The sequence below is a fragment of the Suncus etruscus genome, chromosome 15, assembly GCF_024139225.1.
Source record: "Suncus etruscus isolate mSunEtr1 chromosome 15, mSunEtr1.pri.cur, whole genome shotgun sequence".
In the NCBI taxonomy this organism is placed as follows: Eukaryota; Metazoa; Chordata; class Mammalia; order Eulipotyphla; family Soricidae; genus Suncus; species Suncus etruscus.
In genome coordinates this window covers 63,687,236-63,710,464 of record NC_064862.1, presented here as the reverse complement: position 1 = coordinate 63,710,464, position 23,229 = coordinate 63,687,236, and the positions used below count along the sequence as shown (strand labels likewise).

The 23,229-nt window shown below is 39.5% G+C and overlaps 1 protein-coding gene and 1 non-coding gene across 2 annotated transcripts; one reads left to right on the top strand and one right to left on the bottom strand.

Moving 5' to 3' along the window:
• Positions 1-1,221: 1,221 nt before the first annotated feature.
• On the bottom strand, positions 1,222-18,044 carry ZKSCAN2 (zinc finger with KRAB and SCAN domains 2). The gene is made up of 7 exons (XM_049789505.1): positions 17,537-18,044; positions 16,408-16,594; positions 13,835-13,926; positions 13,412-13,538; positions 9,997-10,680; positions 5,350-5,841; positions 1,222-2,447 (listed from the first exon to the last, which is right to left on the bottom strand). The coding sequence occupies exons 1-7, from the start codon at positions 17,948-17,950 to the stop codon at positions 1,528-1,530; spliced, it is 2,916 nt and encodes a 971-aa protein (XP_049645462.1). The 5' UTR covers positions 17,951-18,044; the 3' UTR covers positions 1,222-1,527.
• LOC126031929 (small nucleolar RNA SNORA51) lies at positions 6,520-6,652 on the top strand. Its single transcript, XR_007503735.1, has one exon. It is a non-coding gene; the product is annotated as a small nucleolar RNA SNORA51 (small nucleolar RNA).
• Positions 18,045-23,229: the final 5,185 nt, after the last annotated feature.

Sequence of the window (23,229 nt, the reverse complement as noted above, 5' to 3'; positions counted from 1 at the left end):
TCCAACAACTAAAAATCAGAAACATATATCAATGTTTACCTGAGTCACCTGTCTTCTGACAGGCCATACCCTATTCTGACACCATATGTTGGATTTCTTTCCATGATGCCTATTCTCCTTGATACTCTACTGAACATTTTTCAAACACCATGAAATATTAACTCCAGATATCTTCAAATAAGACAGCAACAAAGGAGAGGGACAAAAAGTGAAAATAATGTATACCAGCCTGATACTAGGCTCTCCCTCTCCAAAGCAAAGGCCACTCAACATTACCTAGATATTTAAGTTATAAATGCCACTGGTCTCAATATGAAGTACTGAGAGGGTTAACAAAGAGTTTTTTTTCAGGAATAAGAAAAGCATTAATGGAAAATGAGAGAAAAATTAGTGTTCTAGATATAAAGTTTTTGTAACTATTTTATATTCATTCAGTGAACTGTAGAGTTGTATAAATTATTCAGATCTCTAATCCTATATCAGGAATTAGAAGCCTCAGAAAAGAGAATAGTGCCTTGGAGTAGACATAGACTCAGAGGGCTCTCTGATCTAAGCAGACCTCAAAAGTCCAACTAGTCTTACATATTAAAGGTTTCAGATCTCTACCTCACTTTCTCCAAACTCCCTAAATTTTTGGAAGCTAAATTATATGTCATACTGAACTGTGAGGTCAGAAAATATAAAACATAGCAACATACTCAGTTTGGGTAGACATAAGAATCATAAAATATTGGAGATAACTAAATGTATCTGATATTCACTTTATTTTAATAAGATACACCAGGTGCATATATCCTATTGAACCCATGAGAGTATAGTAGTTTGGAAGAGTTAGACAAGAGCACCTAGAACAATGAGGTGTTAGTGCAGGACTTAGGAGAAATAGTAAAAGTAAACGTATAGACTAGAGAAGTAGCAGCCAATAGTGTTTCAGTCTACAGGTATAGAAAAGGAAAAGGTTATTATCAAAGACAAAGGGTAGTCAACTGCTTCTTACCCATATGGATGTCAAGGCATTAATAATTTGATTTCAGTGACAATGCAGGGATCCTCCACTAGCTATTTGGATCTTACCCCAAAATGTACACTAAAATGAACCTCTGAGCTATAAAATCTTAAATTTGATGTGGTCCTGGATCAGACTCCTCAAAGTTTTACCTACTCATGAAACTAAATAAAGCTATATTCAGCAGCTTAGGTGAAGATAAAGAAAAAAGTATCTTTAGAATTGTTTATGTACTTGAAAAGGAGTCTGACCTACACTGAAGGATCTTGAATGCTGTTGGACTTAGCAATCCAATAACACGAAGAGTTTCATTCTGAATACAGACTCTATAGCTTCTTCACTCTCTTCCAGGATAAGTTGATACACATAGGAGAGGAACAGACTGATCAAGTTAGAGGCAGAGGTGAGAATAGCATCCAAGTCTTTAGTGTAATTAAATTCTCAAGTTAACTAAGATTGCTTCCAAGAGTGAGATTGGGGTGAAATGGCTATAGGGATGCTTAGGAAGAGAAGTGATCATATCAAAAAGTTTTCCTAAATTCATCAGTTTTACCCTTATGCAAGTTTTCTGGGGAATACATGGGTAGAGGGTGAGGCAGGAACCTATCTCTCATATGAACTTCCTGATGTTTGGCAAGAACAGAACTCTTACTGAAACGTTTGCCACACTGGACACATCCATGAGGTTTCTCTCCAGTATGCATTCTCTGATGTTCTCGAAATCGTGTGCAATTATTGAAACTTTTTTCACAATCAACACATTTGTAGGGGTTCTCACCAGTGTGGACCCTCCGGTGGGCACTGAAATGAGAACTATTGGTAAAGCTTTTCCCACATTCTCCACAATGATAAGGTTTCTCTCCAGTGTGGATTCTCTGATGTATAATAAGACTTGAACTCTGACTAAAACTTTTTCCACATTCTCCACATCTGTAGGGTTTCTCTCCTGTATGTATTCTCTGGTGGGCACCAAAGTTTGAAGAGTCATTGAAGCTCTTCCCACAGTCCAGACATTTGAAAGGTTTTTCTCCCGTGTGGATTCTTTGGTGTCTGATTAAGCTCCTGCTTCTACCAAAACATTTCCCACAGACACTACACTTATAAGGGTTTTCCTTTTGGTGGGTAATCCGACACATAAGACGAGCACTCCTTACAAAGTTATCTCCATATTTGAGAAGTCTGTAAGGTCTCTTCCCCATGAAAGGCCTTTGATGCACTATAGGTTTCCCTAAGTCTCTAGGCTGAGGCATTAATTTTCCCTGTCTGATTCCTTGAAGATTTTCCCATTGTCTTCCTGAGATGCATCCCCTTTTATATTTACCTGGAACAGTACTCTGGAAAACAGCCCTTCTAGACTTTTCAATGAATGTCCTATGTGATTCCATTTCCTTATATATTACCTGTGTTGCATCTTGCTTGATACTACTTTCAACTTCAGAATCTGCAAAAAAAAAATAAACAACAAAAATAAATGAAAAATAAAATTTTTGCTCCACTTAACATAGTAACATGAATATTATGGCCCACAGGATTCATGTTAGGAGCCTGGAGTGAAAGTACAACAGGTAGGGCATTTGCCTTGCATGCAGCCAACCTAATTTCAATACCCAGCATCTCATACTCCCACACACCCCCACACACCTAAGAAGTAGTTCCAGAGGCGGGATCAACCCAAATATTTATTGGTATGGCCCAAACCCCATTCCTCAGATAAAGATTCATGTTATAATTCCTGTATACTTCCTGTATAATTCCTGTATACAGTGGCCGTAGGTACAACATCTCTTTCCTGATTCTTTATGCCTTCTTTTATTTCAGTTCTATAAACAGCCAATAACACAGAACAAAGTAGGCCTTCAGAAACGTTTTCTAAATTGACTTAAAATTCACAGCATAATAATTTATGTTGTAATTCATCAGAATCTTGATTAACATGGAAGAAACTACTGTATCTCTCTGAATTCTTCCTGTTTTCAAAATTCCACATTTACATTAAAATACACTACAAACACTGGACTGTTTAGAGTAGATTTTCTTGATCAATTCTATATTCCTAAAAGAACCTATATTGATGAACCATCAATATAACATCATATTCTATCTAAGTGTATCTCTTTTTATTGTTTTTTTTTTCAGTCACATTCAGCTGTGGCTAAGCCAGTCTCTGTACTTTGGGATCACTCCTGGCAGTGACCGGAGTACTAGATGTGGTGCCAGGGATACAACCTGACTAGTGGAACGGAAGGCAAGTACCTAAACCTGTACTATTTCTCTAGGTCTTCCTCCATCATAATATTTCTTTTCTTCAAATGTTTCTGTAATTTCGTTTTTCTGGCTGTCTCAATCTTAGACCACACTAAGTATAATATTAATTATTCCTGTTTCCCAAATTGAAATCACCTTGGATCCATCTTGGTTCTAGTTTTTCTAAAAGTATTCCAGAGAGAAAGCATGAAATAGTGAAGAAATGCAGGATGTGGATATCAGGTTACTCTGGCTCCAATTCTACTAGTCACTTAATTTCTTAATTATGAAAAACTTAATAATACAGAAAGATAATAGTATGGATAATGAAATTTCATAAACCACTTATCCAGCATTAATACTGATCTTCTCATGGTCAACTGTTTTGTACTTCTATTCTCACACAGTCCTGGCTCCTTTGGCCCAGACAACTTTAAGTAAATTCTAATATTTTTTCATCCATATTTTACAAATTGTATAATTTAGGCCAAATCCAAATGTTTGACTCCAAAGCCCTTGTTCTTAAGTATATGATATACTGACAATTATAATTTAACTGCCAGATATCTCTCAGTTCCAAGTTGGGGGGTGTGGTTTGGGTATGGAGAGGAGAGTACCAAGCAATTATTCTATTACATTTTTTTTGTTTTGTTGTTGTTGTTGTTGTTTTTGGCCACACCTGGTGACACTCAGACGTTACTCCTGGCTATGCTCTAAAAAATCACTCCTGGCTTAGGGACCATATGGGACACCAGGGATCAAACCCAGGTCCATCCTGGGTCAGCTGCATGCAAGACAAATGCCCTACCACTGCACTATCACTCCAGTCCCTCTATTAAGTATTTTTAAAGGTATTTTTAGGGCCAGAGAGGTGGCACAAGTGCTAGAGCATTTGCCTTACACACGCTAACCTAAGACGTACTGTGGTTCGATCCCCTGGCATCCCATATGGTCCTCCTAGCCAGGCGAGATTTCTAAACACATAGCCATGAGTAACCCCTGAGTATCACCGGGTGTGACCCAAAAAGAAAAAAAGGAAAAAAAAAGTATTTTTAACCTAGTAATTCTTCTGAAGTGTTCTTATTGGGTTCATATCATTCTACTAGAGAAAATGACAGCAAAGTAGCCAACTCACACTGAGCCAGAACTTAATAACATTACTTAAATATTAATATTCCCAAGAAATGGACCCAAAGGACTTTATTTCCAGAATGATCAAAATTAGAGTTATAATAAAGCCCAATGATTTTGGTCTTATACCATATTTCACTATGTTCTTATTGAATATGTTTTGAATAAACAAAGTACACAAAAAAGTTAACAGCTTAGGATATAACAATAAGCTCAGAAGAATGAAAACTGTAGAAAATTAATAGATGTCTGATGGGGGAAAAGTGTTTTAGAGAGTGTTATAATTGCCTAGTCCAGAGACAGAAAGATTAAAGGGAAGAGGCTAGAGTATTAAAGAGGAGACAGACATTGCACAGAAGTTTAAAAAAACAACTGACCTGTGTAGGGATACAAATGACAGAAGGAAAAATGAAGAATGTCTCAAATGTTTTCAGTTTGAATGATCCATGACAAGATAGAGAGAAGGGCTCTAGTATGAGAAGGGATATATTGAAACTAGTTTTGAAACATTTAAGTCTGGATGGCTTGTAAGATACCCTGAAGGAAAATAGTGCAATGGAGTTTAGAACTAAAAATATTTTTCATCTTCCTTTTATCTTTCCTATCCACATTCTCATGCATGTCACACATAACTGAGACATTTATTTTAAGCATATTAATATATACTTTATTCAAGACTTTTCTCATGTTCAATTCTGTTTTCTATTCCACAGAAGCTTCATGATACAAAATATTGACTGATCTACATAGAAAACAATTGAGAGTTAAATCCCAAAGACTGAATCACTATAATGTAAGATCTTTCCTTGAAAAGAAGCAATGAGAAAAAGGATTTTAATTTACTGCTATATCCTAATTTTAAATAACATAAAACATCTAATAAATATTAATGAATGATTTGCCAGATACAGTGTTTTTAGCAAATGATACTCTTTTTTAAAAAACTACAACCCTCTGAGGATGCTTACCACTTGGACTTTGCAGCAGACTTACAGTCTCCTGGAATTCTGATTCTTGGATAATTTCTTCCTCACTCATTCTCTCACTGCCAGAATCTTCTACTATTGCCTCCTGTGAAGTTTCCTCCAGTTCCCAGCCTGTGGATTCCTGGGATTCAATCTCAATTTCTTCTCTTTCTTGACTTGAGGGTGATGGGACTTCTTCTGGCATGTTGGTAGAAGGGATAGATGTCCGAGAGTTAATTAGGGCATCCATCTCCTTGTAGAATGCACAGGATTCTAGTACGTGACCATTTTTCACTTTGCGGTAACTCTTCTGAAGGCTTTTGAACTTTGTCCGGCACTGTTCTGGTGTTCGGAGGTAGCCACATTCTCGCAGTTGTTCAGCCACGGCCCCGTATAATTTGCTCTTCCGATGACAGGCTTGGAGCGCTTCATAAAAATGAGTCTCACGCAGAATATCAAGAAAAGTCTTGGTTTCCTCATAGCCCCAGTGCACACCTGACATTCAAGGATAAAGTTCACACATATAAGAAAAGTTACATGTATCTTCTATATATCAAAAAGTATGCATATCCAGGGGGCCGAAGAGATAGCATGGAGGTAAGGCATTTGCCTTTCATGCAGAAGGTCATTGGTTCGAATCCCAGTGTCCCATATGGTCCCCGTGCCTGCCAGGAGCAATTTCTGAGCATGGAGCCAGGAATAACCCCTGAGCACTGCCGGGTGTGACCCAAAAACCACCAAAAAAAAAAAAAGTATGCATATCCTAAAGTATGCAAGATAAAAATAAGTATCTTTAATAGTAACAACTGAAATTACAAATATACCACAGAATATACTTTTCAAAAAATGAAGTTAAAGTAGTACTATTTTATTCAAATACATAAATGAAACTAGAAAAAATGAAGAGCATATCTTTCTTGATAGAAGATTTAAAACTATACAATTAAAAATGATCAATCTATAAAGCCAAAATTCTACCAGATGCCTTAAAAAAATCACTAAAACTAATCTCAAAGTTTACTTGGGAAAATAATTTTGCAAGTCTGTCATTGGTAGTTATGAAAATCAAATACTTAGCTTTCTTTTCAAAGTAATTAAAATGAATTAGGACATTGGTCATGGGAATGTTGCACTGGTGAAGGATTTTACATATATGTTAAAAAAAAAAGAAAAGGCCTCCCAATTCTTACCACAGGCTGTATTCTGTACACTGACTGTATAGAAAGAGGAGGTACTGTAAATACACCCCATATACACCTCAACCCAGGCCCTTTGCCTGGTCTGTATTGTGAATTGGGGGACAAAAAATGAATTAGGACATGATAAGAATTCCTCTACAAAGATCTTACCAGTTCTTTAACCAGTACCATATTTTCCAGCGTATAAGACAACTTTTGAAAAAAAAAAAAATGTCAACTGAAAATCGGGGGTCGTCTTATACACCGAGTATATTCCGAAAAATGTTTCAATATGCCGATTAAACGAAACAGAAAAAAAAAATCAGGTCACAGAGTTTCCAAATCTCTTTCTTGGGGGCTCCCAAACAGTACTCAGGAGATCTTGGGGGCCACTTCTGGCAAAACCCAGCTAACCGTGTTGGTGGTTCAGTGCTAGGGTCCGAGGATGGGGTGTTGTTTGGTTCATGTAGTGGGGGAGATTAACTGACACAACCAGGGAATTGCCAGAAAAGGTGCCTATGATAAGGGACCAATCACTGCAAGGCTGCTCGGACCGCCTCTCTAACTTAGCCAATCCAAGCAGGCTTTTGATGCATGCAAATTAGACAATGTTCTGGACCCGAATCTACACTGTCAAAAGCCTGCTCAGATTGGCCAGAGTCAGAGAGGAAGTCTATTACAGTATAACCTCTGAACCTTTGCTTGTTGTGAATGGCTCACTGTGGTACATACAGTTGCAGCACAGGAACGTTCTGTCTGATACAGTGAATATAGGCCTAAACCTATGTTTTAACTGCAAAATTAGGGGGTCGTCTTATACGCCGGAAAATATGGTACTTATGGCCAATAGAACTATGCTCAGAGTAGGCTTATTGCCCGTTGATGGAAGGAGGAAATGTTGGGCCACACTTGGTAGTGTTTGAGGCTACTCCTGACCCTATTCTTTTCGAGAGGGATAGGAGAGAGTCACTCCCAGTAGTGCATGGGAGACTATGCAAAAGTAGTAATCAAACCTGGGCTGAACACCTGTACAAGAAGCATTTAACCTCTTTACTATCTCTCAACTTCTATAGTAGTTTTTGATGTCACTGAGTCCTCTATGTTCATAAGTAAACATGCTCTGGGTTTTTTTTTTTTTTGAGGGTTGTTTTTGTTTTGAGGCCACTCCTAGCAGTGCTTAGGAATTATTGCTGGCTCTGTGCTCAGAAATTGCTCCTGGCAGGCTCGGGGGACCATATCAGATGATTGGGATTGAACCTGATCCACCCCAGGTTGTCAGCATGCAAGGCAAACATCCTATTGCTGTGCTTTCATAGCTCTGGCCCCCATGTTCTGATTTTTGAGAAGAATTAAACTGTCAGGACAAGTTAAATATAGTTTGTTATGCATACTTTTAGTGTGACTGGCAATCTGTTGTAGGAAAATGTTTCTTTTCTATCTGATTAGGTGATCTCTTCCAGTTTTATGAGTTCACATCTTTGAGCTCTCAATCCAAGAAGAATCCTTCATATCACTTTCAGATTGTATTTGTTTATGTATAATAGCTATCTATCTTTTCCCAAGATGTCTCCTTTAATAAATATAAATATACTCTTATTACTTCTACCGTGATTTTTCCATTTTAGGACTAAACAAAAGCATAACTAATAAAAATTATACCAATGTTTTATTAGTTTCTCATCTACAAAATGCCTTCATCTAACATATAACTCATTTAAGAATAATTATCTTAGCATTCTCAGTCACATTTTAAAGAGAAAACTGAAGGTTAGATTAAGTATTTCTGCCCACTGTCAGAGAACCAACTGATAGTTTAGCTCTACATGTACATGTTCCCAAATTTTAATATGAGCTTTCTTTTATATGATTATACACTTTTTATTCTATCTGTTGCTTTCAATACCTCTGCTTCTTATATTTTTAATATATATCTCATATAATATGTGGCTCCTTTAAAAAATAGCTGGAGCCTTTTGTTCTAGTACAGTGGAAAGTATACATCTCATATGAAGCTAACTCTAGTTCAGTCCCATTGATATTGGTGCATCTGGAGGTCCTAAGCATCTGAGTGTAGACTTAGAGGTCCCAAGTACTACAAAATATGACCCTAGACACCTCCAAGCAATGCTAGGGCAGACCTCTTGGTCCCCCAGAACTTCAGGGACATAACAACAGTACTTCCTCAGATCCTAAAACTGAACTGCCAGTCTGTTGAGCAAAAAATCATTGGGAATGGCCCCAGAGCCAGTAGTGAATTAATAGTGGACAAATTATTCTACCAAAGAATATCTAATCATCTAAGTTTTAGAAAATTTTAATTAGATATAATGTATATATCTATATTTGGATTTATACTATGTTTTGATATTTGTGGGGTAGGGCACACCTTGTGGTCTTCAAGGCACACTCCTTTGGTCATATGCAAGTGCCTTAACCACTGTACTATTTATCCAAGCCATATTACTATTCCCCCATTGTATTCATCATTTTATGATTCATTTTTTCTCCTTTCCTGAAATTTAATCTGTTAGGCCAGGGGGATTAATCATGGGCTAATTAGTCAGCTAACCCTGGGTTCTTTTCTTAGTTTTTGGGCCACATCTACAGGTGCTCAAGGATGAGTTCTGGCTCTGTGCTCAGAAATTGCCATGCATTGAACACAGGGCAGTGTGCAAGGCAAATGCCCTATCTACTATGCTATCACTTCAAATCTAACCAACACTAGTATTGGTTATTCCAGCATCACCATGCAAAGTCCTCTAAGCACGGCCAGGAGTGACTGCTGAGCACAGAGTCAGGAGTCAGGGCCTAATCACTCATTCAAAAATTATGATTTTTCCACATTTTTAGTTATACATTATTTTTTCCTTTATTTAAGCATGATGATTACATACATGATTATAGTTGGGTTTATATTATAAAAAGAACACCCCCCTTTACCTGTGCAACATTCCCACCACAAATGCCCCCATTTCCCTCCTTCCCCATCCCCTGCCTGTATTAGACAGATATTCCACTGCTCTCACTCATTAACATTGTCATGATAGTTAGTGTAGTCATCTCTCTAACTACACTCACCACTCGCTGTGGTGAGCTTCACATCAAGTTACACATTATTTACTGGCTATCCCTGATTATATAATAATGCAGCCTGGACTTTTACTGTCAAACATGAATATCTACTGCTTTATTATAATTTTCAGATATTCGATTCTTAGAACCCTTTGACTACATTATCTTCCTTCTATACAGGATCCTAGTACTCAAAATCCGTGTTATTCGTTAATTAGTAAAAGAGCCTTCTGTGCTGCTAATTAAGTTTCAAATATCTTAGAAAACTTTTTCTGACTAAACAGTGACTAGTGGCAAGACATGTGTGGCAACATTTCTAGGTTTGTTAACTTCGGGTCTACTCCATTTTTTCAGAAGCTGCATCATCTACTTTTGTACCCAAAAAAGATATAATTCTTACCACTCAGATTCTGAAATAAGACCGGGGGACCACGCATCTCAGACTTCCTGATAAATTCAAGGCCTATCTCATCACTATCAGACTCTTCTGCAGCTTCTTCCTCTTCCACCAAACTGACCTGTTCTTTAGCACTGATACCAATTCTCTTCAGTCTAGGGAGAGATAAAATATCCTTTGATTTATCAGAGGATGAAGCATGTGCTGCAGGGTTCAACAAAGCGTCCATGTCCTCAAAGAAGGCACAAGGTTCCAGCAAGTGGCCATTTCTCACTTTTCGATAACTTTTCTGTAGACTTTTGAACTTGGTCCGACACTGCTCTGGTGTTCGGAGAAAGCCGCAGTCTCGCAACCATTCAGCTACAGCACCATATACCTGGCTATTCCGGGGACAAGCTTGAAGTGTTTCATAAAAGCGTGACTCTTTGAGAATTGCAAGAAATGTTTTAGTTTCCTCATAGCTCCAATGCACTCCTGCTATTTTTTCATCTTCTAAACCCCACTGTTGTGGCTCTCGCCATGTTTTCCCAGCATTCCTTGCAGGGATCTGAATAGCATGAACTGACTTTTCATTTATATAATCACTTTGAAGGATATTTCTTTGATTAGAAGAATGTAGATCTATGGTCCATGGCTCCTTTCTTTGCTCTGTCCGGGATATCTTATTAGGTGAAGACACCGTACTTCCTACAGTAAGAAAAATATTTCACACCAGACACAGAGGTCATTACTATGTGCCACAATCATAGGCTGTATCACGTTCCCTGGAACTACTTGTTTATATCTAGCCTTTAAAGTTACCTTCCTAAATTCTAGTTTTCCTTAAACATGAAATATCCCTCTCTACTTATTCTAACATGCCTCCCTTAATAATGACACTCCCCACAGTAACTATTTTTAACAATCACCTTACCATGTGGTTTTCTTCTCAATATGTACTACAAATTTCTTCTACAGTTTTTAAAAGATATAAGGATAAGAAACATATATTTGGTACCTTTGGTTCTTCTGAGTACCCAACTTTGTCTTGGGTTTATAGTAAGCCCTTAATCAGTACTTTTTATTTACTAAAGTATGTTTTTAATCTGCTCCCCACATTACAAACACCTTTCTATATTTATAAATAAGGGGTAAATAATATATATGCAATGAAAAATTTTGGCTATCTTTATGTAGGAATAGAGAAGCAAACTAAGTACAATAACAATATTTCTGATATGAATATCTTGTTTGAATTCTAGCTCCACTTAACTTTTTTTTGTTTGGGGGCCACACCTGGCAGCACTCAGGGGTTACTCCTGGCTCTGTGCTCAGAAATTGCTCCTGACAGGTTCAGGGAACCATATGGAAAACTGGGGATTGAATCCAGTCCTGTCCAGGGTTGACTGCATGCAAGGCAAACATGCTACTACTGTGCTATCACTCTGGCCCCACCACTTAAATTTTTGAGCACTGAAAGTTTCTTGTTGAACCTTAATTTCCTGAAGGAATTATACCATCTATTCAAGGAGCTTTTGGGAATATTAAATAATTGGGCATTTCTAAAAAGACATGGATGAAGATTTGTTCTTTATGCACAACTGAAGAAAGTATAGGAATAAAAGTTCAAATATCCATAAGGACTAAGAAGGTAGGGTGAAAAGGCAACTATGGCAAGTTTTATTCAGATGTGGCTGATGGTTGTTATATGAGACAGTGGGTTTCTGATGCCTGACACTTGATTTTTCAAGAGATACAGAAAATTTAGATTCACAAACAAACGTTATATCAACCAACTACTCATGTGTGTAGATGATATTTAACCCATAAAGCCTATAACTGATGATAAGACTGGGGTAAGTATCTCTGGACCTAGGTGTTTACATTTATTATCTTATGCAAAGGGGCTACATTAAAGCTAAACTTTTAAGGTATGGTTCATATTTCGTTCACAGCATATTTGCTAAAGACTTTAATTGGGCAATCATTAGATACTGTGTGATTCAAGACAATACTACAAGACATTTATGATGTACACACTAGGAAAATGGATGGAATACTTGTTATTTTTGGAATTGTTTTTTACAGATCTCTCATCAGTATCATCTGAAGTTGAACATTACTTTCAACTGTTTTAAATTCTTTTAAAATAATACTTATTGGTTTATTCATTTTTGACATGGCTCATTTTAAAAATCACTATCTAAAGCTATATTTTTCAATAGAACTTTCTGTGATGATTGAAATGTTCTACAACTATGCTGTCCAATGAAACTATTCCACTGAGTAGCAACTTCCACTAAAGAACTGAAATTTTTGACATCGATTTTAATTTTATAAGTTAAAATTTGCATAGGCATGTGTGGTTAGTAGCAACTTTAATAAGCAAAGGTCTAAAGTAGGTATATTGTGCTCTAATACATATTTTAGGCCTAATACCTTTTTTGAAAAAGTCTCTGACTTACATCTCACTCATGAATCATTATTTTCTTCTACTGCTAATGCAGATGATATAATACTTCAAAAGTATATCATAAAATGACATTTGTATGTTTGTTTGCTTGCAAATCTGTGCGATATAAATAACTTACAATGTGCCAATGAGTTTATTATGCTGAAATTACTTTTTTATTTCATTTAAAAAATTTCATTCGGGGCCAGATAGCATGGAGGTAAGGTGTTTGCCTTGCGTCCAGAAGGACGGTGGTTCAAATCCCAGCATCCCATATGGTCCCCCATGCCTGCCAAGGGCAATTTCTGAGCATAGAGCCAGGAGTAACCCCTGAGTGCTGCCGGGTGTGACCCAAAAAGAAAAAGAAAAAATGTCATTCATCCACAAATATTTTCTGGGGATACCAAGTGTTTTCTGATACCAAGTATCAGACTGTTTACCATCAACAACAAAAAATCCTAAACAGACCTTGTTTCTGTGGCTGGAGTGATGGTGCAGGAGTAGGGCGTTTGCCTTGCACGTGGCTGACTCAGGACAAACCCCGGTTCAATCCCTCAGAGTCCCATATGGACCCCCACGCCAGGAAAGATTTATAAGCACATAGCCAGGAGTAAGCCCTGAGCACCACCAGGCATGGCCCAAAAATCCAAATAAAAAAAAATTAAAAAAAAAAAAAAAAAAAAAGACCTTGTTTCTTTATGGGGCTTTTAGTCTCATTGATGAAATAGACATTTAAATAGTATAACTATAATATAAATTCATGAATATTTGACATCATTAAACTAAAAAAATGAAATTAATGAAGTAATATAAATAGAAGTAGAAAATAATTATGCTAACTATGTCTAGTATGTGATATCAGAGAAATGATTAAACAATTCAGTAAGGTCCATATATGCTAACATTTACGATTATTTTAACATCAGTATAAACAAATACATAAGAAATCCTCAAATCATTTTATAAGAAAATGGAAAAAATCCTTACCCTGGGAAACTATATTCTCAATATTCTCCTTCCTAATCTCATGGCACAAGTCTCTGTGAGGAGGAAGCTGATGCACACTCTTCTTGTAAGAAAAAGTTCTTGCCATATGAACATCTTTCATAGGTTCCTGTAATAACAACACTAGAAAAGATGACTACCAAGACAACTATGTTGAAGGATTATTGATCATCCATGAAGTATAAGGTCCTAAGGATTTAAAAATCAAGGAATTAATGAGGCAGAAGAAACTGTTAAGATTTCTGAGAGAAAGATCCAGCAGAGTCCTATTTACTACTAAGAAAACTGAGTCCAGTCTTATCTCAAAAAAGAAAAAATAGAGGAAAGCCAATAGAAGGAGAATAAAACTTTAAGAACAGTAGAGACAGGAAAGTATTGTGCTAGAAAAGAATAATTACAACTAACCTGGGATCCAACAGGAAGACATGTAGTTGTTACTTCTTGATCTATGATGCTCCATTCATCAGCTGGAGCAGGAAGCCAGGAAGAAGGCTGAGCTGTAAGAAGAAGAGACACAATTAATTATAGGACTGAGTCCTTTAACTCTTTGTTCTTTTTCTTTTTCAAGACATGAATATATGGGGCCGGAGTGGTGGCCAGGAGTAACCCCTGAGCATCACCAATGTGGCCCCAAATCAACAAACAAACAAACAAACAAACAAAAAAGACATGAATATATAGGGAATGGAAAGGCAGTTGAAAGGAATAGAATGAATTCTTCGCATAGGTAAGGCCCCAAAGTTTGATCCTATACCACATGGTCCACATTTTTTTCTCTTTTATTTCTTAATGCCTGAAAAATAAGCTTAAGGCTTATGAAGCCTCCCCAAGTGTTCAATTTATTTTCAAATATGTTTTCAGAGAACCCTAATCAAACAAGTCATGAATTAAGACTACAAAATAAAGGTGATGGTCTGCACTGCCATATTCTTCTTACCATTTACTACTTACAATCACTACTGGGTGAAGCTCTGGAAATACCTGAGCACCACTGGGAAGGACCTTTTCCAAAATAAAAAGTATAAATGAGCATGTGAAAAAAAAAAAGCAACAAACACCAATTGAGCATTTTATCAATGCAGTTATAACAATGCTCATAATCACTATATCCTAAATGTAAGTGCTGTGGGGGAATACATAGATAAGTATCATAAAAGGGGCCAGATACAGGCTACAGAAAACTGGAGAGCAGATGTTTATACAGTTGAAAGGGTATAGTTAGTGCTTAACTTCAGCTGTTGCTTCATTGTGAGACTATGATCTTGATATAGCCAGAGCTTCTAACTTTTCCAAGAAAAGACATAAATCTGAACTTATATGTAAAATATCAAAAATTTTGAACCCAAAATAAATATTCTTTGTATGTAAAACAAGTTTGACTTGGTATGTGAATTACCATTTGGCAATCATTAGTTCTTATGAGTGAATGTTGCCTTAAAGAAAGGCATAGACAGGAGATACATTCCTCAAATGGTAGAAGAAAATTATATAAATTTACATATAGCACAATCTGATATCATACTTTAGCACTATCTAGTGAAAACTTCAAGAGTGATTATTACTTAAATAATAATAATAATAACAACTTAAAAGCATGTTCTACTACTTTCTATGGAATCACATTAATTTGCTTCCTTGGCAAGCTATTACCATAGTACACATGATGAAATCCTGAGCATTCTTATAGAACATGGAGACCCAAGCTTACATGGCTTATTGCCCCCTTTTCAGAAAAAAAAATAATGTAGCATCTTCCTGGAAATTTATCTTTTTCAAGTGAACAAAGTACCCCCCTCCCCCACAATAGTACCCAAAGCTACCACTTGCCCCTGGGAACATTTCAGCATCCCACAGTAAATACTATTCACATTGGGAAACACAATTTTAAAATCAATTCATCTTGCTGAGATTTTTTCATAGGTTTTCTGTTCTATATACCCCTAGTAAGTACTTTGACAACTTTTCCACTTTAGGAATTTCTTATCAACATGGAATGGCAAAGCTTGGAAATCTGAAGTTATTAGACTAAGTTTAACACATAAGTAACTGAAAACATCTGATCTCTGCAAACAAGAGAATTTTGATGCTAAATAAACACTGGAAAAAAATTCAGATGGTATTTGTAATACTATAATTGTAGGATTGCAAAAATGAATATAAGAAAGACTAAAGAAGTGGTTCACTTCCTCAGTGAAGTCAGACAAATTTGAAGCTTAAAAATAAACTAATTTGAGGTTGGACTAATAATAAAGCAGGAAGGGCATTTGTCTTGCACACGGCTGACCCTGGTTTGATACTCGGCATACCATCTGGTTCCCTGAGTACCACCAGGAGTGATCCCTGAGCACAGAGCCAGGAGTAAGCCCTGAGTACTGATAGGTATGGCCAAACAAGAAAAAAATTGATAGTATTGGTGGAGAAAGACTAACATTTAGTAGCACTATTATTCTTCAGCCCTTCATTTGATCTACAAGTTCACTCATTTCACCTACATTGAAAAAGTTTGTTAATAAGCTACTATCACATAGATGAAAAATGGAAGTTAGATTTTAAATTCAGGTTTCTATCTCTAAGCCACATCTTTTAACCTCTATGTACTAATGATCTTTTTCACATTATTTATCCAAGATCAGTCAGTGGGGCAGAAACTTGCTATTTCATGCTTGTTGCACCAGGGCAGCTCTTAGCATTTCTGAGGATCGTGTTGTATCTGTGATTTAATCCAGGACTCTTGAATGCAAAGTATGCAAAGCTCTTTGAGCCATCACCCAGCCTCTGAAACTCAAACATTTTAAATGTGGGTACAGTGATTTTACCCCCTTCATCTCTTTATGCCTGACAATAGTTTAGGGCTTATGAAACCTCCCCAAGAGTTTAATTTATTTTCAAACATGTTTTGAGAGAACCCTAATCAAGTAAGTCATGGTATTAGCACTACAAAATAAACGTGATGGCCTGCACTGCCATGTTCTTATTACCATTCTTGGGTAGGCGCTGATGTTCTCTCTTTCGGTTCAGTTGCTCCTGGTGTTCGGAGTGGAGGTTTTCGGCTTCCTCCAGAGACACCACTCTGGATTGGGTTTCTACTTGCTCTGGAAGAAGTTCTACCACCTCCCAGGCTGCTCCAAGTGGGGCTTGTTTCTCTGAGTGCACAGGACTGTTAACCTGAAAAGTAAAGTCATGATGGACAGAAGTTCAAGTCCCTGAGAAAGATGTCTACAAAGAAAAGATGATGTGAGAAGGAATGATAATTTTACTCCCTCCCATCCCTATGACTCTCTAAGGGTGTATAGGGTTAATACCGTGTCCAGAAATATGGACACAGGGAAACTGGATTGTCATCTTTATTAATGCACACAGAACAGAAAACTGTCAGAACTGAAATGCAGGGCCTTTTGTTATTAGAAAGGGCACTATTTGAGTCATCACTGCCAATAGGATGATAAGGAAATAAATAGAAATGTTATCAGAACACAAAGACAACAGCCTTGTTAACAGATCTTTATGCAAATCAAATTACATGCAACATTTTTGCAGATCTTTCAAGATTTCATGAGGTTCTGAAAGGGTAGTTGAAATAGAACCATGCAAAGCACCACACAAAGCCACTGATAAATGAAAATCTTGCAAGTAAACTGGAAAAGACTGATAAGCACGACGACATTGTGGCTACTTCAGTATACTGATTGGCATATAAGAGGATTAAAGAGGTCTGGGGATAACTGATGAAGTCTTTTTGGGGGGGCAGGGAAAAGAGGGACAGCAGAGTGCTCTTTAGGATGGAGCTGAGAAAGTCAAAACCTGAAAAACCTAAGGCATTGTATTGTTCTCTCATACAATTATTTCGATATCCTACATCTAGATATACTATGCCGACCATTTAAAATAAAATGCAAGGTAGCTTCATTGTAGAAGATACTTTCCAACCAAAGCTCCACCCCACCCTCTATTTCATATGAATTTCTAGCCTCCTTTGAAGTACAGAATTCCCTCCAAAGGTTTTTCATCGGTTTTTCATTTATCCCTCCGCAATGAGCATGTTCGTTCTGCTGGGCCTCCCTACCCATCCTTCCCTTCTTTCTCAACAGCAAAGCCTGAGACACTCACTCTCATCTGCTGTCTTCGTCTCCCCGTCTCCTTCTCCAAACAGATCACAAGGGCCACGGCCTCCTCTCCGCTTTCAGGACACTGCCTCTGCGCCCAGGCCTGGATCTTCTTGGGTAATATGGTGAGAAACTGTTCGATCACCAGCAGCTCGAGGATCTGCTCCTTGGATCGAGTTTCGGGCTTCAGCCACCGGCAGCAAAGTTCCCAGAGTTTACTGAAGGCTTCGTGCGGGCCGGTCACCTCCTCGTAACTGAACTGTCGGAAGCATTTGCGAAAGGTCTCGGCCTCGCAGCTCTCGGAGCGTTCCAGCAGGGGTTCCCGGGCCCACTGGGGTTCCTGATCCACCTTCATGAGGAGGCATCCGCCCACCTCCAGGGGCTCGTCGATCCTCGAGGCCACGGAGGCAGCAGCCATGTCTCGGCATGGAAAGGGGGGGAGCCCCGAGACCTCACTTAGTTTAACTCAAGAAGAGATGCGATGAAGCCGAATTCCCCTCCAGAGCTCCTTTTGCTCCACGATGTTGGGAAGTGCGTATTGGGGAAAGGTCAAGAGGTTCAAAACAATAAAAAAGTCGGTGTTCGATGGTTGACTGTTGGAGGAATCACACTGTTCCTAGGCCCTTGAAAGAAAAAAAAAAATGAATGTGAACCCCCAAGTCCAAATACTCTGCTTCTTCTGCAATCCTCTTGAAGTGGCTTCCCAGGGGGGGAGCATCACTTTTGCAATGCAAAGTCGAAAATGGCGAGGAGGACGGGGTGGCAATCAAAGGGCTGAGGAGAGAGAAAAAGAGAAGAAGGGCAGGTGCTGACAGGCCAGCCTGGAGGAGGAGGAGGAGGCGTGGTAGAAACCCCCTGGGGACCAGCCTGGGGACACCAGGCGAAGCTGAGGTTGGGTGGGCCCGGGTTCGAGGCTCTGGGCTCAGTGCAGCACGTCCAGGGCCTTGGCGGGTGGTCACTGAGGGGGGGACCGGCCTTGACCCACAGCCGCGCCAGCTTCTTCACAGGCCTGAGGTAAATCCCCCCGCCCGTGGCGGCACCCCTGGGGTGACAGACAAGCAGCCGAGGAATCCAGCCAGGCCGCGCCTGGGGTGGGTTGGGGGGAGCCCGCCAGCACCCTGCCGCGCGTGCACCGTGCGCCCCAGCCACTCCGCCCGCGAACTGCGCGGGGGGCGCTGGGAGCCGCGGCCACGCATGCGCCGTGGCCCCCGCGCGCCGCGGACTCGGAGGAAGCTTTCCTGGGCGGCTGGAGGGGCTTCCTTGGGGGCGGGGGCTGAGCGGTGGGACTCTCGCGAGAGGAGCGCGCGGCGCGGCGCGGGGACCTCCGGGGGGAGGTGAGGCGGCACGCGGAGGGTCTTTTCCGGCCTCCCTGAGATGTGGTGGCTCCAAGTAGCCATTCATTGGAGCGGCGCTCGAGAGAAGAACAATGCTAGAAGGAAGCGTGGGGTTCACCCCGTCAGCGGAGAAGCCGGGAGATGTCTCTGAGGAGGAGGAAGAGAACTCCTGGGGGAGCCGCGCGCAGATCTCTCAGTTGGGGGGAAAAGGGAGCGGGGACTCCTTTGCCAGGCGGAGGGTTCCATGGCCGCAGAGACTGACAAAACACTCTGGGACTCTTTGGAACCTCTTATGGGTTTTGACCCTGCTGGGCCCGACCAGCCTCCCTCACTGTGACTACAGGGCGCTCCCCTAGTTTGTCCCTGATTGATAGAATATCTATCCCCAGCTCCCTCCATCCTACCAGAGATGGCGACTGGGTACCTCCCCAAGCCTTGGGGAGTTTCGCTTCCTCCCTGGGACTCTGGGATGTTGATATGACAACACATGAAACAAAAGCATGAGGACGTGTCAGATCCCCAAGTCCATTTGACCAGCTCCAGCCACCTCTGTCTAGGTGGTGGTTCCCAGACACACATGAGGAAATGTTAGATCCCCAAGTCCATTTGATCAGCTCTAGCTTCCTCTGTCCAGGTGTTTTCGAGGTGACAGCTGTTGTGTGACTCCTTCCAATGTGTGTGAAGTCAATCCCAGAACCATGCCATCTCTTCTCTCTTGATGCATCTCTAGGCATTTGGCACTTGCCAATGGGCAGAACAAATCTCTGTTCTGCAGGTAGAGAGAGAGAGGGTTAACATTTAGAAAACACAAAGTGACTTTGTTTTTTGTTTGGTTTGTATCTGGCTTTTTTTTTTTTTCCACACCAGAGAGTGCTCAGGGATCTCTCCTTTAAAAGGCTCAAACCTGAGTTGGTGGCATGCAGCCCTTCCCTCCCTTAGTATTTCTCTAGCCACTGCCTTTTCTTTCTTAATCTTACTAAAGTTCACCAGTAGGTTATAGAGTCAATGGACTGAACTCTTTGCCTGCAGGAGGCGCGAGTTGGGTTCTCTGCACTAGTTGGTGAATACAGCCGGGTTCGATGCCCATAAACAAAGACTTCCCCTGCAGATTATAGCATCCCAGAGGTTTAAAAAGTCCAAGCAGGCTGGAGTTGAGGGAGATTTGGAGAGACTGTTGAGCACGCGATGTATATCTCAGAGTGCAAGAAACAGTAATGAGCAAAAACAATCCCCCTGCTATGGTTGAGCTGTCCTCCAGGTGTGAGAGGCAAACCTCAATCATTATCCACAAACTCAGGCACAATTGTACCTGCCACAGATACTCTCAGAAGATAAACTTGGTACTGAGAATTTATTAGAGGAATTCAGTCTTGGCAGGAGATTGGGTTTTTGTCAAAGAAGTGATGCCTGGGATGAGATCGGAGAGTGGAGCTTTTAGTCTTCTCAGAAAATCCGTGAGGCAGAAATTACCTTCATGTGAGAGTTGAGGATGTTGAAAATTTAGGAAAGTTGATGTAGCTGCCTGAGGGTATTTCAGATTAAGCGGTAAATGGGGATAAAGAATTAAAAAAGAGGATTTTCTTGTTTTTATAAGCTCCTTGAGCTCTTTGGTGAATTTAGAGAGGCAATTGTCACAAGCAATTCAGGAACATCAGAGATTGGGGGTGGGGGGGTCACAAACTCCAAAGCCTGCCTGTACTTCAGTAAATGCCATGAGTAGGTTGAGTATATCAGTAGGGAGTGAAGGCACAATTTTCTTCCTAAAGGAAATATTCAGATCCAATCTCTCATCCCCATTTAAAAATGTTAGCTCCTGCAAAGCACCGTCCTGCTCCTGTATTTGCGACTCTCGGCTGTGCCTGTCACTCTCTAGCCAGCACCAAAATGTGAAGCAGATGGAAAGCAAGGATACCTTGAATAGTGCAGGACATAAACTTGTAGTAGTTGATTTCTCAGCCACTGTGGTGTGGACCTCGCAAAAATGATCAAGCCTTTCTTTCATGCCCTCTCTAAAAAGTATTCTAATGTGCTACTTGAAGTCGATGTGGATTATTGCGAGGATGTTGCTTCAGAGTGTGAAGTCAAATGCATGCCAACATTCCAGTTTTTCAAAAAGGGATAAAAGGTGGGTGAGTTTTCTGGAGCAAATAAGGAAAAACTTGAAGCCGCCATTAATGAATATGTCTAATCACATTTTCGAGAACATTATTCATCAGTTGTAATTTTTTTACAAAAAAATGAGATCAAATATGAAGGCTATATGACCAACTACCATTGATTGTAACAATAAATATTAATTGTACCCCTTTTTAAAAAGAAAAAAATGTTAGCTCCATAGAAGAAGACTCCCTGTTCCCCCGCAAAAAGACAACCTAAAAACATAGTGTGCACGTGGAGTATCTCAAGCATACAGCCTCATTTGTTTTTCATAGCCTCTGAGCTGTTATTCTCTTGTGTGCAAGTTTTCACAGATTTTGAAACACTATGTTCATTTTGTGATTTTGCCCACCAGTCTTTCTGTTGAGTCATTATTTGCTTCTAACAGTGTCTCTTACTCAAAGAACTCCTAGTAACAGCCCCTCTGTCAGGGGAAGCTCTGCCTCTTTTATACTTCTCCATTCTCATATTTTTGCTCCTTTCTGTCTCCACGTATTCGGTGTCAAATCTTGGCTTCCGCTGTTTATACCTAGCACATCTTATATTTAAACAATAAACATATTTTTCTTATAGCACAATAGGAGGTGCTCAGGAGATTGTTCACTGCTTGGGATTGACACAGAGGTAAATGCCACTACCACATGATCCGCTTCCCATTTCCTGCTGCAAGCATTATTTTGTGATTTTGACCTAGACCTGCGGTATAACCACAACCAGCAGTGATTATACCTGGACTTCAACAAGATTTGATATATCTTCAACAAGATATGATCTAATATGTATGGCTATAGTCTTAAAGCTCTTGTAGGGGTCTCAAACTTGAGACCTGCAGGCCACAAACGGCCCTTTGTACATCATTTTGTGGCCCTGCCCTAGAGGAATCTTTTTTTGTTTTGTTTTGTTTTAGTTGTTTGGGTCACACCCCCCAATGTTCAAGGCTTACTACGGACTTTGCACTCAAGGATCACCCCGACTTTGCCTCCTGCGGCCCACTTGTAAATTGAGTTTGAGACCCATGTGACTTAGGGTGTATATGGTCTGTTCTTCATTACTAGGTATTGAATCCTCAGGTCTTAATATAGTTATTTTCCTTAATACCTCTATCACAATAATACATCATACAATTTTTGAAAGAGACCTCACTTTTTCTCAAGAACCCAATGATGAGGAGAGAAACCCTCAAAGAAATTTGACCCAGGGATACTAGGTTCAGTGATTTGCTATTTAGGCCTAGAGGTATGGAAGAACACTAGGGACATCAGGATGATGCTCAGAGGCTACCAGAGCTATATTCAGCAGTGATAAATGGGGGGCAATGTAGTGTTAGAGATTGAGTGTAGAGCCTCATTCATATAAGACATGTATACCACCCCTTTAGTCTGTCTCCCTGGGTAGATAGGTATATTTTTAATGGAAAAAATTGTACACAAAACATTTCAAACATAAAAAGTAAAGAGGAACTGGGATGGTGACTCATAATCAAGAACATACCTTGCATGTATAGAGCTCTGGGTTTGTTGACTGGCACTGATTAATCCTCATCTCCCGGCACTATCAGACATGACTCTGGTGGTCTCCAACATCACCAAGCTTGATACTCAGTTATTTAGGTGCCCCCTCATGAATTGAAAAAAAAATTGCTCTTATGTTCTTAGTTCTCATGGTCATTCTTAGTTTCCCTATACCCACATCCCTGATTCTAGATAACTTTGAAGCAAGTACCAAATAAATATTTATTTCTGCAGTCATCAGAATAGTTTTTAAAAGGCACTAACTTTTGTTTAATTTTGATTTGGGAAGCTTTTTAGGGCAAAATCCAATTGTGCTTAGGGGTGGTGGTGGTGGTGGTCTCTCCCAAAAGTGCTGAGGGACTGTCTTGCAGTGGAAATCAAACCTATAGATCTGCATTCAAAACATATGCTCATCTTATTGAACTATCTCTCTCTAAAGAACTATGGCTATTTTAAACATAGCTTCAAAATAATTACAAATCCTTCCAATAATGTCACAGTTTCTTGGTAACATCTTTTTTAATTAGCGTATTGTTTGAAAGACAGCTTACCTATTTGATTATTAGGCAGATAAAAGTAATAAATGTCCTATAATTTTCTAGTTAGTTGGTTACATGTAACTTCAATAAAGTGTTATTGCTTTAGAAAAGAAGAATAGATCATTGAAAAATTAGTGAATAGAAAAATAATTAGTG

Excerpts from the sequence above, each read along its gene's own strand:
- ZKSCAN2 (XM_049789505.1), bottom strand. The coding sequence starts at position 17,950 with ATGGCTGCTGCCTCCGTGGCCTCGAGGATCGACGAGCCCCTGGAGGTG. Across the intron at positions 13,927-16,407 it reads TCAGCGCCTACCCAAGAATG|CTCAGCCTTCTTCCTGGCTT; the intron begins GTAATAAGAACA and ends TTCTTCTTACAG. Across the intron at positions 10,681-13,411 it reads TGAGAATATAGTTTCCCAGG|GAAGTACGGTGTCTTCACCT; the intron begins GTAAGGATTTTT and ends TTCTTACTGTAG.